Genomic DNA, 19855 nt, shown 5'->3' on the forward strand with positions numbered 1-19855 from the left:
TTGGCTAAAAAGTAATTTTGTAAAGTATGTATGTATTTATTTAAACTAAAAACTGCAGATGTTCCCCCAAAAATTGGTTTACAAATAATGTTGTAATGTTTCAAAGAATTGTAATTATTTCAGTTAAAAAGTGCTGATGTTCCCCCAAAATTGACTTGAAAATAATGTTGTCATATTTCAGAAGCTGTGTTTTGTTTTTTTTGTTTGTTTGTTTTTTTTTGTTGTTTTTTTGTTTTGTTTTTTGTGTTGTGTTGTGTTTTTCAAATGCTCCAGTTTTCCTCTCATCACTCTGACTCGTCATGAGAGTCAACAGTGCTGTCTAAATGTAAGGAGAAAATAGACTTGACATATTTCAGCTCCATGATGTTATATTTATTCAGCGTTCTCACATGGAATATTCCAGATACAACTTTTGACAAGTTTTAGTGAATGCAGGTGAATTTCATTACTGCTCGCCCTCCTGTCAGCGATATGAACATGCATCTCTATTCTGAGGTGAAGCAGGCGGTAGGGAAGTTTCAGATTTCTGCTCTTTGCACATGCTTAAATCATTTTTTAATGGCGTTCATATGAAGCATGACGAGGTCCTGCCCAGTCCTGTAGCTTACAAGGAATACTTCAGTACTAATATATTAACACTGCAGCATGTGGCCGTTAATAAATAAGTATTCTTTGCATGTTCGAGCGGTCTGCGGACCTTTTCTTCTTTCTTTCTTCTTTCATCTCATGCCATTTGTCCTGCGCACCTGCTCTGAACCGTTTGAGTGTGTGAGGCTCTTTATTTGCTTCTTAGCAATGACTTAGACTTGAATTGTATTCAGATGATAGGCGATACACAGACCAGCACTGAATTCCACAGATAGATTCCTACAGAATTGGAACGCCTGTCATTCATAACATTTTAAGTCCTTGCATGTTTATTAATTTGTTTTCCTAATTATAATTGTGTTTTAAAATGCCGTTGAATAAATGCTGGCTGAACAAAAGGTCAAATTAAAACCAAAAATGTGCAGCTACAACTGTAACAGACAAAAAACTGTATCTTTGTCAGACATTTGTGAAGTATGTTAAAGACATATGTTAAAGTATTTGTGCTCTTTATGACAGTATGAAGCGATTTTGCTCATTTTGTTAGGTGAACTTTAGATGAAATTTAAAACATTTTAGCAAGGGCACACTGGGATGAGGAATGTATGTGATTCAGCTTTCCTCTGTAGATGAAATGTCTAAATGCATTTTTCGCATTTAAAGAAATGTTTTTTTTTTTCAGACTTGGCAATGAAAACACATTGACAAACTCAACGCCCACACTTGATGCTAAAGAGGGATCTTTTTATGTTTTCTTCTTTTTATTTACAGTTTTGAAATGCATATGAAATAAAAGTAGCATAAAATCAAGAAGACGTTTAGGACTTATTTTCAGCCACTTATTTTATTTTTCTCTTCTCCAACTTGCTTATGGAACAGTGAGTTCTGACAGCGGCATAATAAGATCCATCTTTTGCAGACACAAAAGATGAATATGAATTAAAGGCTTTGTTCCAAAACAAACAAACAGAGCTTTTTTGCTGTCTTTGGCACACAAAAATATTGTGCAGAACAGTCATTTTTTAATTGCACTGACATACGAGATGTCCCATTTTGGTGACAGCATTAAATATAATTTACAAAAGTTATTTTGTATACACAGAAAGCATATTAAATGCAAGTAAAATATCTAATGTTTATGTAAAAATGAAACAACATACTTATTCTGACCTGCATATATATATATATATATATGCATAACCAACATTTTTGCTTTTGCAATGCATTCTTGTCTGTGACGGATCCATGTAATGCGTTGAGCTCCAACTTCTTGCTTTGATGAAAATTGTATTTGTCTAACCGTTTAATGGGATCTTTAATAAATTTTTTTAATTGAACTAATTTATCTGCTGATATTTGGCCGGTTAGCTTCTTGACTCTTGAGTGTCTGTTTTCTAATTGAATTTGTATTCTGTAAATATTGGGAAAAGTAAATGTTCATATAGTAATACATGCTTTCATTTAACAATGGCATGGAAACTAATCATTTTTAATGTTTTTGGTCAACAAAGTCAATGCTTTGGGTTGAGCATCATACTGTAGATTGAGTGCATGTTAATATGTTTAAGAAAAATTAGATATTGTGGATGTTGAAACTAGTAGGATTCCATAGGAGAATGAGTTTTGCATGTCCGTTTCCATTCGATTTTAGTTCCTATTTTCATCGAAGTGATTAAAAGTCCCCCTCGATCCCGCAAAACTTCTTTCCTGCCCTTTGATTTACAGTCAATGAGAGGCAGATAGGAATTAATTAGTAAAATGTTCTCTATATAGATCTCACTTTCTTGCACCCAGTCAAATTGCTGGGGGCCGACCTTGGATTTTCCTGCATTATTGAACTAAACTAGAACAGCGGCGTAATTAAAAGAGCGAATGGAATGGAATATTAACAAAGCGAAATGATGTACCAGTGTCTGGCAAATGGGCTGTAATTGGAAACGTAGACGGTAATTAAAGGCTGGTCTGTTTACTTGAGATGTTCCTCTCGTTGAAACAGGTCTCTGGGCACCCATCGGCAGACACGCAGACTCAGGGCCAGGTCCTGGCTAATAGCGTCCGGTGGGGACAAACACCCATTAACCAGTCCACGCCCTGGGACACGGATGAGCCGCCCGCAAAACAGATGAGGGAGAAAGATATGACCGGTAAAGAGCTGAAAGCAAAGCCCACAGCGCTGCGATAACACCTCTTGTTCGTTATCTTTTCATGCATGCATGGATTGATTGATTGCTCGAAGTGGCTTCAAATTAGGCATGGGCCATGGGAAAAATATCATAGCATATTGAGTTTTTTCAGGCAGGAACACAATCCACAATCTTATCACGATTCTTTTTCATGTTGGTTTTTAAAACTATTTAGCAAGTTACTGAGCAGTACAACCAAACTAACTTCCCTGTTTATAAATATAGCCTTATAAGATAACAAAACATGAAAGAAAATGAATAACAGACCATTTAGGCCAAAAAAAATAAATAATTCTCTCTCTTTATTTATTCCTTCTCTTTCTAGCTTGTACTTATTTGAACAATGTCTAGAAACTTGGTATTACAAGCAGTTCCTGTATCTGTTTGCCTCTTTAAGAATAATCGCTTTATGTATCCCCCAATTGTAAGTCGCTTTGGATAAAAGCGTCTGCAAAATGACTAAATGTAAATGTAAATGTAGGGGTGGAAGATATGAACAAAATCTTATTTCAGGTTAATTTTATTTCATTTTACTTCATTATTTATCTTTGTTATTAAAATATTTATAACGATTTTTTTTGTTAAAATATAAACAAAGATTTACATTACAAACAATAAGACAAATACAGTACCGTATAAGAAAGAAAAAAAAGTAATACTTTTTTTATGCATTGGTCAATTTTTAGATTTTTGGCTTTTCAAAAACATGTCGTTTCAGACGAGTGGATAGAAAACATCTAAAATACACTTTTAAATTTATCTATCTATCTATCTATCTATCTATCTATCTATCTATCATCTCAACACATATAAAAGGCTGTTTTCTCATTTACAGTTTCGTTCCTATATATATATATATATATATATATATATATTCTGAAGGTTTTTACTGAGGGGTTTGTTCACATATCATTTGCCTCATTTTAAACAACATTTTATTCCTAAAAAACATGCTGAAAATGTATTTTTCCTGGCTGTCGACAGTATTTTATAATTTATGGAGTGATAAAAAGAGATATCCACAATCTCCTCTGTAAAAATCTTTAACTTTAATATGCCAACAAAATGGAACAAACATTTTAAACCTGGCTTTATTCAATGTTTAAATTTATTTTGTAGAAATGTATGCAAATTAGTGCAGACATAATTGCATAATGCATATTTAAATATAATATTCAAAAAACTTGTTTGCAAATTATAATCAATCAACTGGGTAAGTATGATGTCAAAATGGTGATGGTAACATTTTTTACCCTATTTACCTGCAAATGCATGCAAATAATAAACTGCAATGTCATGTGAATGTAACAGTGATATAGATGATAATCAAACTCAATAATAATAATTCAAAAACATTAGGTAAAATGTGCATTGATGCATGATACTAATGATCTCTCTATAAAGGCAGACCTTGAAGACATTTGAATAGTTCTCAGTCTAATATTGTCATATCGCATGCATCTACTTCAAATGGATGTTGTTTCGCTCTCTGCAGCTCCTCTATGGCCGCCTCAAGTAGCTGCTGCCGTCAGCCAGGCTGGACTCTTGGCGCACACATACGCTCTGCCACAGGCGCCAGCTTACAGCCAGGGCGTCCAAGCACCCATCGTCGGTGTGACCCCGGCGCTCCAAACCCCCCATCCACAATTACCCACACACTACCAGCTCCCACAGCAGCCTTCACAGCCAATGACCAACATGGTCCTCAACGTCCAGAGCCAATCCCTCGCCGTCGGCGGCCTGCCTCCAATGCCCAGCGTCTGCCAGGTCGCCCACCCCGTCCACACGGTGGTGGGCAACGGCCATTTGACGCATCCCATGGTGCAATCCGCCACCATGAGCTCCTCGCCGCTGCCCACCAATGAGCCGCTGACGAACAGCCAGCAGGAAACCGCCAACAACAGCCTGCAGATGCTGAGAACGGTCGGATTAGGGAAATACGAATTCACGGACCCCTGGCATCCCAAAGGTAAATTATATTTCAGCCATAAGTTTTCCTGGACATTATAATATTTTGTTGCGCTTAGGGATGTTCATTTTAACCGTTTAACCGGTTAACTGACCGTAAGAATTTTGACCAGTTAATACAATCAGTTAAACGGTTTAAAAAGTCATTTAATTATTTATTTTTTCAGTAATTTATCAAAATATTTAAAAAGGTTTGCTGCATGGTTAAAATACACTATGCGTATTAAAAAAAATTCTTTTTTAGGGGGAAAAAACATAAGTCACGTATAAGCCGCATTTTATTATTTCATTCAGAAATAGGCCTAATGCCGACGCGAAATGTTTACAAACATTATAATAAACACTGTAAACATAGCTAGGCTATTTTAGTTCCCCTCACTCCACAACAAAACCTTTCAATTAACAGTATTTAGAAAAGAATTAAAAATATAAGGTATAGCAATATAAACGACAAGCCAAAACGAATTAATGTAGGCTAAAATGAAACTGAAACCAACGTTGGGTCTCTCATTCGACACAAAATCAAATGTTTCTTAGCTTCTCTGATATTCGGCAGCATCCGGGAACTATTGTGAAGATCAAATAGATTTACGGGGCAGTGGATGCTTCTACAAAATTGTTGGTGGGTCTGAAATGGCAGAAATAATTTCCATATAAATGGAAACCTTATGTAAATATAGTGTAAATGAATTTTAGTTCATATATCAACACAGTCGGGACAGGCAAATTTAATGTACCATAGCTAATTTCTTAGGAATTATTTATTAGGCGAAATAAACTTGTGGCGTTTGATGTAACTCGAGTAAGTTTCAACTTTTCCGGTTCTGTTTTTTGGACTCTCGTTCTTCATATTATTCCGTATAAAAATGGAATGAAATATTCAAAAGAAACCAGTATGTAGTTATTGTGTGATATTGTGCCCTAAAGCTCTCAAATCACCTTGAGTTTCTAGCCAGCTACAGGCAGAAATCTATTTTTCTGTCTCCCTGTATTGAATGTCATGTTGAATCGCGTGAGGTATTAATCTTCTGAAGAGAACGCGAGGCGAGTTTGCTGCCCATTTATCTGCTTGTAATTGCTTCTAGGGATGATGGGAAATCAGATGCCAAAGACTTTGTTCATTGAATATTGGCAGTTTCTACTGAAATTTACAGATTAATAAGAACTGGACAGTAGCGAGTATTCTTTCATGTCAACAGAAATGGCAAAATGGTTTGTGAAAAGGTGGTGTTTCGTATTAGAATTAGACCTGAATGTGAGTTTGCTTTAATGATTTTAGGAAGGCTGAATAACTTTAAGCTAGAGTTGCATCAGAAAATCTGGCTTTTGCATGTAGAGAGGTGTTCGAATAACCTTAAAAATTGGTGTAGGATTGACGTTGGTGGATTTAGGTTGTAATTTTGATATGATTGCATCAAAAACTGGTCTTTGCATGTATAAAAGTTTTCGATTAATTGAAAAAATTGCTGTAGGATTGGCCTTGGTGGGTGTAGGTCATAATTCTGAGAAGATAGTATCAGAAAAAGTGTTTTTTGCATATAGAAAAGAGTTTGATTAACTAAAAAAAAATTGGTGTAGGATTTATATTAAAACAATTTTCACTCAGGAATTGCTAGTAAATTTCACAAATAATTACAAAGAAATGGCAAGTAACACATTGGATTAAACATGAAATTTTGAAGTAGAAACTCCAATAATAACTCCAACATACTCTAATAAAGTTTTATTATTTAACTGTGAAAAATAATTTTTACAGTAAAAATTGTGGATGTTTTCAAGGACACCTGATGCCACCAGACAGATTACTGAAACCAGAAGATAAGAGAAATGTGATGCTCTGATGCATTTGAGTAGCACTGCGAAATGGATAGATGCATACATTTATGCTGAGTTTTGGCCGTTCTTCAGACAAAGATTGAGACTTTCCAAAGTGCATTTGAGAAAGTAAGTAATCTGATACAATGCAGGAGGAGCTGAATGCAAACTAATGGCGTCCGAAGGAGACATGCAGCTGTAAGGATAGACTGGTGCACATATATTTCAAATGAAAATGTAGATTTGAAAGATTTGGCCAGAACTGATCTATAAGGAAGGATAATGTGTTATTGAATGGGATTCTTGGGTTAGTGCATTACATGCATTCATTTGGCAGATGCTTTTATTCAAAGCAAATTGCTTTGCATTCAATGTATACGTTTTATCGGTTCATGCATTTCATGGGAATCAATCCCATGACCTTGGCGCTCGACTGTTTGAGCTACAGAACAGTGTGTGGACTAAAGCTCAAACTAATAATGTTGGTGCTATTGGACTTTTTCAGTTGGAAAATTGAAAAATCATAATAGATTTTTCTGTCCATTGAATGTCTGAAGACGTGAAGCCTTGCTTACTTTCTCTTTAAAACCAAACCATACGTCTGCTTCATGAAACCGGAGTTCTCCATGTTTCTGTAAGTGTCAAGTCCAGTCTTCATTTCTAACCTCCATCTCTGTTTATCAAGCCCCATGTGCTGCAGTGTGGAAGCGGATCTCTGACAGGGCGGGTTTAGGATGAATTATCACAGCTTTATCTCTCTAAACAGTAAAAGCTGCTCCATGCAGCTTGATCTGCTCCTCCTCTCCTCCGAGAACAGGAGAGACGTCCATCACAATCTGACCTCTTCCTGCTGCACAAACGCTGATTATTACTACCTTGACTTAGATTAGATGCATTGATTTTTAGCAGTGTTTGCCAGGTCAAGCTTCACTATTATCGTTTCCGTTTTCGTTAGAGTTAGTGATTTAACGTTTGGAATTAAACTTCAACACATAATGCAATGCAACATGGAGTTGAATCGTTCCTTAAATTGTGAAGCAATTGAAAAGCCGAATGCATAGTATCTCTCTATTTCCCCACATACTATATATGAATTACAAGTGCATTGCTTTCTTTGTGTGTTTTTGTATTTATAACTAATGAAATCTAAAGTGAAATATTGAGGTTGAAAGGTGTCTGTTTATAGACGTGAGAGCATGAAAATTACTTCATACTGATGACATCTGTTATTTATGTAATGTTAATCCTGTTTATATGTTTATGCATATTGGATATTTTGCAATGCATTGCATGGATAATAAACCTATGAGTGTATTTGAAAATATTTATGGTAAAAACCATCCTGGAAGAGGAAAACTTCATAAAAGCTCCAAAGTCTATAAGCTTCTTAGTATTTAACGTGCGATTCAGACACAAGCGCTGTTCCCTAGGAGGTAGGCAGCATAATTATGCCTTTTAAGACACCTTCCTTTAGAGAAAATTAAAATCCATGAATGAAGCAAGAGAAATGATTTATAAACGTACTTACTGTTCATTTAGTGCTGAACATCTTTGAAGAATAAGTTTAGTCTAATGAGTATTTAATGGCCTACGTAGAGTGTCCTGAATTTATGAGGGTCCGTTTCATTTAGGATGCAGCCTATATAGGCAATAGACAGCAGAAAGCAAGGTACACTAGAGTTCAAATGTTTGAGGTCGGTCAGATTTGTTTTAATGTTTTTAAAGAAGTCTCTTCTGCTCACTAAGGCTGTATTTATTGGCTCAAAAATACTGTAAAAACAGTAAAATTGTGAAATATTATTACCATCTAAAATGACTGTTTTCTATTTGAATATATTGTAAAATATAATTTATTTCTGTGATCAAAGCTGAATTTTCAGCATCAATACTCCAGTCTTCAGTGTCACATGATCCATCAGAAGTCATTCTAATATGCTGATTTGCTGCTCAAGAAACATTTCTGATTATTATCAGTGCTGAAAAGACTTTGCGTAATATTTTCTTTAACATTTATGAAGCATGAATTCATTTTTTTGTCAATTTGTTACATTTTTTTTTAATTCTTTGATAAATAGAAAGTTCAAAATAACAGCATTTATTAGAATTTTTTAACATGTAAATATCTTTGTCACTTGAATGTGTCCTTGCTGAATAAAAGTATTAATTTCATAAAAAAAAAAACAACAACAATCTTACTGACCTTAAACTTTTGAATGGTAGCTCGGTCACAGGGAGCTTCAGAACAGAGTTATAGTGTATTGTAGTTGGATATATTATGATTCAGTTATGAGACTTCTGTAGTTGTGTATTTCTGTAGTATGTGTATTTTGGTCATTTTGAGTTTGTGAGACTAAGTGCTTCTAGCCACACAAGCTCAATTTCATGCATTATTGCTTTCTGGAATGTGTCAGAACCCAATTCCTAATGCAGCGCGACTACAAGTCACATTCTGAGCATTGCCACAAGGGACAGTATAGCGATCATTAGCATAAACTGTCTTCTTCTACAGTCACTTTTCTCTTTCAGGCAAACTACTGCGATGACAGAGCAGGGATTTGAGGAGAATCTTTAGGAAGTTGGTTAAAGTTACTTTTGACATGTAGATAGCAGCTACATGAATAGTCCTACATCTGTTTTAATGTCATTTGAAGAAAATATCACCCTCCTTGACTGCTGAGGTTTGTTTGCATGCATGTCAAGTATTTGCAATCTGCTTATGTGCATAAAACTTAGTTTTGAGTGCTGTTAGACTGAAACTCAGCATGTATAGTACTGACGCAAGTTGCCTTCCCTTTCGAAGTGATCTGATGCTACCAAAACAAATCATAAAAAGAAAAAAAGATGCTCCATTTTTTGTGCATTTGTTACTGTAAAAATCTGGTAACATAGTTGTTTTCTCATCTTAACGTTGCAGTATCAATGATACACTAGTGGCCAGAAGTTTGAAATAATTAGGTTTTTTTTATGTTTTTGAAGAAGTCATCAATTTGATCATAAGTACAGTAAAAATGTTAAATATTATTACAATTTAAAATGGCTGTTTTCTATTTGAATATATTTTAAAAAAATTATTTATTTTCTGTGATCAAAGCTGTATTTTCAGCATCATTACTCCAGTCTTCAGTGTCACATGATTCTTCAGAAATCATTCTAATATGCTGATTTGCTGCTCAAGAATTTTTATGAGTTTTTTTATTATTTATTATGAAATCCTGATTGCAGTGGGCAGAAATGGAAATATTATCAAGGCAACCATTTTGAATAATGTGCACTGATGAATCATTCACAATAAGATCAGGAACATCTATTTAGGAACATGAGTCAACATGAAATTGTAATTGAAATATCATATGGAGAAAAATAAGTCATGCTTTCTATAGTTTCCTCTTTCTTGCATCAAGAGCTGCGTGCTTGACTTAATCTGAGAAAAAAGAGATAGTACAATAGTCTCATTGCGATAGCTCTGGTTTATATGCATGTATTCTGACCTTCGCGGTGTGCGTGGCCTGCCAGAGATCATGCTCGAGAACTCCTCATCTCATGTCTATAGCGCCATTGTTATTGATTCACAGCTTTTTTGTTCTGGAAGGAAACATTTCACAAGCTTCGGCATTCTTTCCAGTTCCACCGAGAGAGAAAAGTGCTCTTGGAGGAGCGGCAGACTGAATCGGATGAATATATCTGTTCTCGCCGTCTCATAGCGTAACACTCTTGAGCCATTCAGAAGTGTCTTTATGCCTTTTAAATGTAAACACAAAGAAAATTCAGTGCCTTAAAGGGATAGTTGAAAATTGAAAATTTGCTGCTAATTTACTCCCTCTCAGGCCATCTAAGATGTTGGTGACTTTTTTTGTTGTTTTGTTTTGTTCAGTAGAACAGTAAAGGTTTTTAGCTGAAACGGTGATTCATAAAATGCAAGTCAGCAGCTACCGGCACTTTAAGAGTCAAAAAAAGCATATTCTGGCAAGACAAAATTAATATGCATGGCTCCTGACAATATATTGAGGTCTTATGAAGCAAAACAACCGGCCTGTGCAAGAAACTGAATATTATTTACAACATTATTACCTGTAATCCCTTTAGAATCCCGAAGGATAATGTTATGGATATACAGAGAGGTCTTTTTTTGCCCCGGAGCTGATGATCATGTTCTCCAGCATGAACTTGTGCTCGGAAGGAGCAAGAAAGTCACAAAGTGTGCTTGCGTTTGATTAGTGACCTAGAAATTGTGCACAAGCTTCAATATTTATTTTTTTATTTTGAGACTTAGCTTTTCTTTGTCCTCAGTTTTAAAAAGTTTATTTTCAGGTTTAAATGGTACAGAGCTTTTTGGACCCCGCTGTACACTGGAGTGCGTTTTAACACAAATGATTCATGCGCAAATGTTAATAACAATTACAAATGCGTTAATTTTCCTTTAAAATCTCCCTTCCTGGTCCCGCTAGACTGCCCTGTGCTATTTTGTGATTATGGTCTTCTCCAGAGAACACTGACCCACTTAAATAGAGAATAATTTCCTGCCATCCATGCTATCCCTGGCTCAAATTAATAGGGAACATTTTAGGCAGATAATCGCATGTCCTTTTCCTTATTAGTTTGTCAGACATCTGTGGAACAGCTGTCAGAGGCGTGTGACGTGTTGCTCTAATGAAGCTGAGACGCTTACACCGGCCAATTATTCAAATGACTGCACGGAAAGCCAGCACATGAAATGCAGAAGTGACTTTGAATGTGTTTATTTTCAGAAGCGCAATATCCTTTGTTGCACAGAATTGGGTCTCGTCGTATATCAGCTGCTGTTTGTGGTCGCTTCTTATTAGTCATGAATACCTGTAACAGCTTTTCCAAATGTAAACATCTAAAGTGAATAAATAATAATAATGAATAATATTTTTTTTTCACAAACTCGGTGTTGTGTATTTTCTGGTAATCCAATGAACATGCAGAACATTCGTATTTAAATCGTCTTTTTGCAGTTTAATATTCACAGACACAGTCTCTCGTCGTATATCAGCTGCTGTTTGTGGTCGCTTCTTATTAGTCATGAATACCTGTCGCGATCACGGCGTCCTGCTGTTTCAGGGGCTTTGGGAGTTGATGAAGTTATTCCAGCACATAAAATCATTCCGCTTTGGGTTCAGAGATGATTAATTATACATAAATCATGTCAGGTATGACTCATGCATATATTCACCTTATAATTATAATTTGATGAGCATAATTTCCTGGACATGAGGAAGTTTTGGACTAATCTTGGACCTGAAAAAGACCATCACTGGAGAACATTGTAAATGTTTACCAGTTATATTTTATCCCAAAATAAAAAGATAATATATTTATATATAAACCTATATTTAGAAATCCTTTTTTTTAATTATTATGATTATTATTTTCAGAAAAATAGGCTTTTTTGGGCCTTTTTTTAGGCCCAAAGTCCTAGGGCCTAGGACCAAAGGTTAGGACACACACACACACACACACTTTGTTTATGTGTGTGTGTGTGTATAATTCCATTATATTTATTATTTGTTTTTGTTTTTTTGCCTTGTGACATTATTTTCATGGCAATTAATCACATTGCCCCCCAAAATATCATTATCGTTCTTTGTTCTGATGTTTTGATTTTTAAATAAATGAAGTTTTATAATTTTAATAGTTTTACTGAATTTTCATTATATTCATTATATATCGTAAGTCTATACAGGTGTATACATTATAGTTAAAAATAGAGCCCGACCGATATGGGTTTTTGGGGGCCGATACCGATATTAGGGAGTAAAAAAAGACTGATACCAATATATCGTCCGATATTCTTTGTGTAGGCTATATTATAGTACAGTATAGTCAAAAGTTTGGACACACTTCCCATTCGTGTGTCCAAACTTTTGACTGCTACTGTATATAGAATACAGTATATAGCCTACATAAACAGAATATATATATATAATGAATAATATTTTTTTTTCACAAACTCGGTGTTGTGTATTTTCTGGTAATCCAATGAACATGCAGAACATTCGTATTTAAATCGTCTTTTTGCAGTTTAATATTCACAGACACAGTCTATATATATATTATGCACTAAATTCCGTTTTTATGATTCCATCCATGTTTTCTGCATCGCAGAATGTAGCAAACGAATATGATAAGCTCATTGTGAGAATAAAAGAAGGGGACATTGTTGTTTATTTACTTAGCATTGAGTCTCTCCAACTAGGTGACAATGTAGCATTAAATCACCATTCAACAGACCCAAGCCACCACCGCACTGCCGTCTATTGGACTGCAGAAAGATACTAACTTTTCAATCTGCTACGTTACTGACTGACTGACAAACTATGCTGACACACCGTGTCTGCGCCGCAACAGGACGCGACAAAGCGACCGTTGAAAATCATTTGAACTTAGTGTCAGCACGTCATAATTAGAACGAGGCATCAGTTTACTGCATCCAGTGTAGACAACATCAGCTGACACCATCTGAATCTGCTGTTAAATATGAACCATCCATTCATCATGCAAAATTAATAATTAGAATTATTGTAAATATGCAAATATAGGTGCGGGTGGGTGGCGGGCGGATAATTTGAAGCAGCGGACTCGGTTGAAGTTTGAGCTCATCCGTGCATCTCTACACTACTGACCTGGGTCGCCAGTAGCAAACAATGGAGCGTTCTCTGCTGGACAAACTTAAGTAATTACACCATTCAGAAGCATGGTGTAAAACATAATCTGCGTTTATATGTTCTGTAAAAAAAAAATTTCATATCAGCAACATATTCGCCGATACCGATATATCGGCGACAGGCTCATATCGGCCGATAATATCGGCTAAACGATATATCGGTCGGGCTCTAGTTAAAAATGTTATTTGTTATAGAGTTATAACAAATTACTAAAGCATACAAATATAGCTTAAAGCTTGAAGAAAGCGAGAAAGAGAGAAAAATAAAAGCATAAATTACTGTAATGCAACTTGTTAATGTGTTGTATTAAAATAAAGATGTGTATATTGTATTAAAATATAATTATATTACAGTAATCATAATATAATGATGTGTGTGTGTGTGTGTGTGTGTGTGTGTGTGTGTGTGACCAAAGCTTATTTTTAGTAATAATAAATGACATGAAGAATGTGAATGGAATTTTTATTTCCAGAACCTGACTATAGCGTTCCATTTGTGTGTAAAAAGAAATAGTTCATCCTAAAATGAAATGTCTGAAAAGAACAGAACGAAGGGTTTGCAATGACATGTTGGTGAAAAAAAATAAGCACAGCGTTTTCATTTTTGGCTGAAGTATTCCTTTCAATCAAAGCTGCAGACATCATACTGATAAAGTCCAGCGCTTGTTTCGTGGAATCACAATGAAATGACAGCGCTGACTTCTGCCCTTCATTTCTGTTGTTGTTTTTCCTTCATGCTTGATAGTTGTATTCCTCCATTCCAGCCTTTTACTTGCACAGACAGATAATTTCCTGTTTTTCTTTGAGTAATGATTGATTTTGTCATCATATGCTGTGTGCTTGGATCTCAGAAGGTCCGAAAATCACTGTTTCTCTTCTTTCTCTTGTTCTACAGAAATGTTGAAGGAATTGAACCAGCAGCGGCGAGAGAAAGAGTTTACAGACCTGAAAATAATTGTTGAAGGCAAAGAGTTTGAAGTCCATCAAAATGTTCTAGCTTCCTGCAGCTTGTATTTCAAGGACATGGTGAAAAGGTTTGCTTTCCTCCCGTCCTTGATCTGTTCTGTTCTTTTCGTAGGGTGCTTTTGTGTCGCCTCCTTTTCCCTCCCCGTCTCTTGCAGGTCTGAAGACATCGGTTCCCGTCACAGGGCCAGTAGCCATTCTGTCTGTCCCACCGACGAATGTATTTCACTGCTGAAAAAGGTCAAGGTGTCGACTGATCTGACCCTTTCATCTCCATTCACTAAGTGTGCCGGTTTGCATTTAAATGGGCGAAGAATTTCCATGACTGGGGGTTTTGGTTTTAAATGCTTTGTAAATGTCAAAACAAATGAAAGGCAGATTTTAGGGATGCGTTAGGCATATTGGATCAGCGCTGCGCTCGGCTGTCTGTGTCAAGTGCTTAGACGGGATGTTCTAGTCGTCCCACTTGACCTTTTACCTGCTGTGACTCGCTCTGGAAATTCACACGCCGCTTCGAGATTAAGGGAACTGCATGCGCGGATCTCGTTTCTGCTTCGGGAAATTCAACGTTTTTTTGCCGACTTTGCTGTCTTGTATCGATGCTGATCTCAGCAGTCGGGAGTCCCAGAGCCGTAAGACTGACTGCATGTTATTTATGAGGAAAGCCTGATACTGAATCATGTTTACAGGCAAAGAAATGCACAACTCCAGCATCTGTTGTGTGTGTGTGTGTCATGTGCCCTTCTGGGGAACACTTGAGGCGAAGTTTGCCACACGTTTACTGCAAAATCATGTTTCCATATGCAGTTGAGCTTTGTGGCAAAATGTTGGCAGTAAATTTGTGGTGAACGGTTGGAGCTAACCTTTAAAACTGATACTTTTGATTGGAACCTGACTTTTGTTAGCTAGCAGAAAGAAATAGTGGAAATATGAACAGAAGATCGAAAGAATGGAAAAAGACTTCGTAAAAGATTTTCATTTCGGATCCTTTCTGTATTTTACGTCATATCTATTTTTTACAATCTGTTTTTCAAAGGTAGACATTTTTTTAAACTAAAGGTATTTTTAACCCTGTAAAGCCTGACATATGAAATAACAGCCAGAAAAAAGAGCAGTTTATTATTTATTTATTTTTACCAAAAGGTTTGCATATGCATTTTTGTTTGCGTATCATATTTGATACATGAGGCTTTTATGGCTCATATAGTATGATATAGTAAGAATATTGAGAAAAAAAATATTCAGAGGTCCAAACTGAGCAAAAATATGCAGTTTGGTTCAGATGCTGATATTTTTATGGACAAAAAGATGACATTCTGATGCTTGTGATGTAACTCAATGAGATCTTTATAACAGTAGAGCAGATACTTTCATACAATGCTAAAAATATCAGTCATCACTCTATATCTCTATATCTCCGATAATGTGTCTTAGTAAGATGAGATTTAAATGATCAAAACATATAATGCAATGCAATCCAATGATGACTGAGAGATGAATAAATAAACGCTCCTCAAAAGCCTGATAATCATATTACATTATACATTTGAACATGATTTTTCTAAAAAAAAAATTATAATGGATAAAGTAAACCTGGTTCATCTTGAAATATTACTAATAATATAAAAGTTTATGTTTACTATAAAAATCAGTAAAGATTTCACAGCAAACCTCAAACTGAAGGGGGACGTTTGTACAATTATGAAATAGATTGTGTGCAACAAGTTTTGGTCATGTTGATCATTTAAAAGCCTTAGAAATTTGCATATCAAATATGATACAGTAGGCTGTACAGGGTTAATGAAAGTGCACTACAGTACAACTGATTGCACACATGTGTTGTACATCTATCCCTCTCAGCCTCGTTTCAGTCACATCAATTTAAACCTAATCCAGGACGTTGAACACCGAGAACGAACAGATTTCAGTTGGCTTGGCATGTGAAATCGCTGTAATGCTTTCATATTCCCATCTGATATCTATATATTGTGATGCATGTACTCCAGCTTCAAGGAGAGATTGTGCCTGGGAATCTCGGGCGGTTGATTGTGAATTTAGTCTGGGTCGAGCTGATCTATCTCGAGCAGCAGCAATGAAAACTGCATTAGGAGCAATATAATATGCATATAATATGCATAGCATAAAATGTGCTGATACACCTCGCAAAACGATTTGAGTTCCACTGCCTCTGGAAGCACAGAAACTAGGGGCTCCGGGTGGGGAATTTCACACTCACAGTGACATCTAGATTGTCTGTTTTAAAACGTAGAGGAAACGAGCATTTCTGTAGAACCTAGTGAGCTACCAAGGCAACATCCTAACTGATCTGAAACACATCATGCACATGGGACTCACAAAATGATTGTAATTATAATAATTTATGCATTTAGCAGACGCTTTTATCCAAAGCAACTTACAGTGCATTCAGGTTATACATCTTTTACCAGTATGTGTGTTCCCTGGGAATCAAATCCACGACCTTTTGCGCTGCTAATGCAATGCTTTACCACTGAGCCACAGGAACATTGACTCATTGATATTGACTCATCAATTGACTTTGATATCATGATGAATAACAGTTCATGATTCACAAAAATGTATTTATGCTTTGTTTATGCAATATATATATATATATATATATATGCACATGTATTTATTTTTGACTTCAGCTTTTTATTTTGTGTCAGTGCATTCATTTATTTTGGTTTCATTTTTATTTATTTCAGCATTTATTTATTCATTCACAAACATTCTGCTTTTATGCAATTATTAATTAATTTATACATTTATTTACACATGTATTCATTTATGCATGTATTTATGGATTGATGCATTTATGCATATATGCTTTTTTGTATTTTTTGCATTTCTGCTTTTATATTAATGCATTTGTTTGTTTATTTATGCACATGCACATGCATTTATGTGTTTATTAATTTATGCATATGCGCATTTATGCATTAATTTATTGGCATTCATTGCAATTATTTATGCAATTATGAATTTATTTATATATTGACGTTAATTTATTTATAGATTTATGCATTCATGAATTTATTTATGCATTCATTTATTTTATTTAGTTTAGAGTAAGTTTATATTTTATATACACACTGTTTATTTAAATAAATCATTCTCAGTTTGATTTGTTTTTTTTTTCACTGAGCTTGACGCAATGCATTCTAGAATGCATTCTACCAGCATAATCGTGCACATATGATGCCTGTAGGTGGCTCATCAGGTTCCAGAACAAAGCCATACAGTCACATCATCACCATTCAGTTGAAAAATACATTAGCTCTGTGCGTTTCTTTATCTTTTCACAAAGTCGAAAATACGTAACCTTGTCAAGCGGAATTAAAGCAATGTGATGCATTTGAACAGAAAGTTCAATCCAGTTCGACTTCATAAAGTTCAATCTGACGTTTATGTGCGTTTATGTGCATAGAACTGTCTGTCGGCTGAAAATTCACGCTACATTAAATCGAGAGTCAACAGCTTTGTTCGGCGGAATAAAATCAATGGCGTGTCATGATCGATAAAGCAGCAGCATACTAAACTGTTCAAAAAACACTCTTGCATTATTAATTTATAATGCATTTCTAGTGGGGAAAAATGTGAGTGGTCTTACACTATTTCAACCTGATTATTTGCTTGTTTACACTTCAGACGTGCTTTATTAAAAATTGACTTCAATCTTTGAACTTTAAGGGAAAAAGACCTACATGATGAATATCAAATCTGAACGAAACCTTGATCTTGAAAATTATCCATGCATTGGGCTGTAATCTGAGTTTAATATCAGAGATGTCTGGCGGCCCTTTAATGAGCGAATCAGACTGACGTTATCAGGGTGCCCGTCATTTATATCAGTCAAACGGACCGTGTTTATCTAATCGTCTATAAAGAACACCTGCTGTATTTGGCGTTCTCAGAGAAAACGTGCATTAAAAAGTGATTCATCCATTTAGCAAATCATGCACTAAGTGGATCTGCGTTTGGATGTAATATATAGCCATTAACGCCGCCTCGTTCACATCGATACAAGGCAGCGCCGCTTATGAATTTCACAGTATCTCCAGAGATTCAGCCTGTCTGCTGGATTGTATTGAATATTTGTGCTTTGTTTCTGGCAGTGCATCCATCATGTTTTCACGTATATATTAGCATAGACACTGCGTTATTAGTCTGAGACGGATAGCTGGCGTTGAAGAGCCCACTTTAGTTTGACAACTCTTGATTTGTTTTGTTCTATTAAACTGGACACTTAACTCAGAGGTTCTAGTGGTTTGATGCCCACTTGTAATTTTTTTGCTGCTTTCTTTTGATCCTCTTAGCTTTTTATGTCTGGAAGAATCAATATAGGCATAAGATAAAGTGTAAGTTTTAAAAGAAATATTGTGGAGTTAATATAGTCCATTGTTTGGAGAGTATAATCACAAAATTATCATAATGAACAATTATTCATGATTCACATTTTATTTATGCATTTAAGCATTTATGCATGAATCTAGTCTCGAGTTTATGCACGTGCATTTACTTTGATTTAGTTTTTTATATTGTTTATGCATTCATTTATTTTGATTTCATTTTTATTTATTGATGCATTTATGTATTTATTTATAGAATATTTATTTTTATGTGAAATATTATATTAATATAAAAAATATAAAAATAAATATTATTGATAAATAAACATATATTCATTATTTATGAATTTATTTATTTACACATGTTAACACATTCGTTTGTTTATGCATTTATTTGTGCATCTATTTATGCATATATGCTTTTTTGTATTTATGCATAAACTTTTTTTTCCCGCTGGTTCAGCTGGTCTAGTTTGATAGTTTAAGAGGAGTTTTTGAGAGTCTTGCAGCCAAAAGGACCTGCAAACCCCTGTAGGCTGATGGCATGATCAGCTAAAGAAGTAAATTATACATAAAGCACGGCTAGAAAATTAGTTTCACCTAAAAAAGACACTTTGCCATTCAAATAACACATTTGCACTGAAGATTTCATGAAAGCAGTTGCTGATTAAACTGTGCTGAGGTGTGTAATCAGATATAATGTTGTCTGACAGTCTGAATGTAATGTCAGCGAACACAGAAACAAAGCAAGCACTCACATTTATAGATTTTTCAGACCGCTTTTTCTCTCAAGGACGTAGGCAAATGAGTGTGCTCGACATTTCCTGGAAAATGGGAAAAATGGAAATTGTGTCTATTTTAGAGACCCCTGTCAATCTTAAAAGGTTTTTCCGCCTTAGAGTGCCATACTTTCATCACTATATTTTCCCAGTCTAATCAATATAATAGTCATAGTCCATGGATAAAAAGAAAGATTTTGATAACCGTATAATAGTTTTTTCTTTTTCTTTTCTTTTTTTTCAGGGCAGACACGTGCTTTATACTTGAGAATAAAAGTATGGCCAAAAAGCTCTTTTTCTGAGCATTTTTTTAATCATTATTATTATTATTATTATTTATCCATGCACATGTTATTTATGCATTAATTTATTTTCCATTTCATTTATTTTTATGTATTTGTTTATTCCTTTATTTTTATTTATTTATAAAATATGCATTAATAAAATTATGAATTAATTCTTTGTTATACATATATATATATATATATATATATATGCATGATG

The 19855-nt window shown here is 35.0% G+C and overlaps 1 protein-coding gene across 1 annotated transcript in view; it reads left to right on the forward strand.

Annotated features, from left to right (window-relative positions):
• The window catches only part of LOC107678777 (kelch-like protein 29), a 142343-nt gene that overhangs the window by 41839 nt on the left and 80649 nt on the right, over positions 1-19855 (forward strand). The window contains exons 4-6 of the mRNA XM_016474169.1: positions 2585-2732; positions 4267-4740; positions 14135-14273. Coding sequence (XP_016329655.1) covers positions 2585-2732; positions 4267-4740; positions 14135-14273 — 761 coding nt within the window. The remainder of the gene's footprint in view (positions 1-2584; positions 2733-4266; positions 4741-14134; positions 14274-19855) is intronic.

Source organism: Sinocyclocheilus anshuiensis, unplaced genomic scaffold (genome assembly GCF_001515605.1).
Source record: "Sinocyclocheilus anshuiensis isolate Anshui unplaced genomic scaffold, SAMN03320099.WGS_v1.1 scaffold208, whole genome shotgun sequence".
NCBI classification, from domain to species: Eukaryota; Metazoa; Chordata; class Actinopteri; order Cypriniformes; family Cyprinidae; genus Sinocyclocheilus; species Sinocyclocheilus anshuiensis.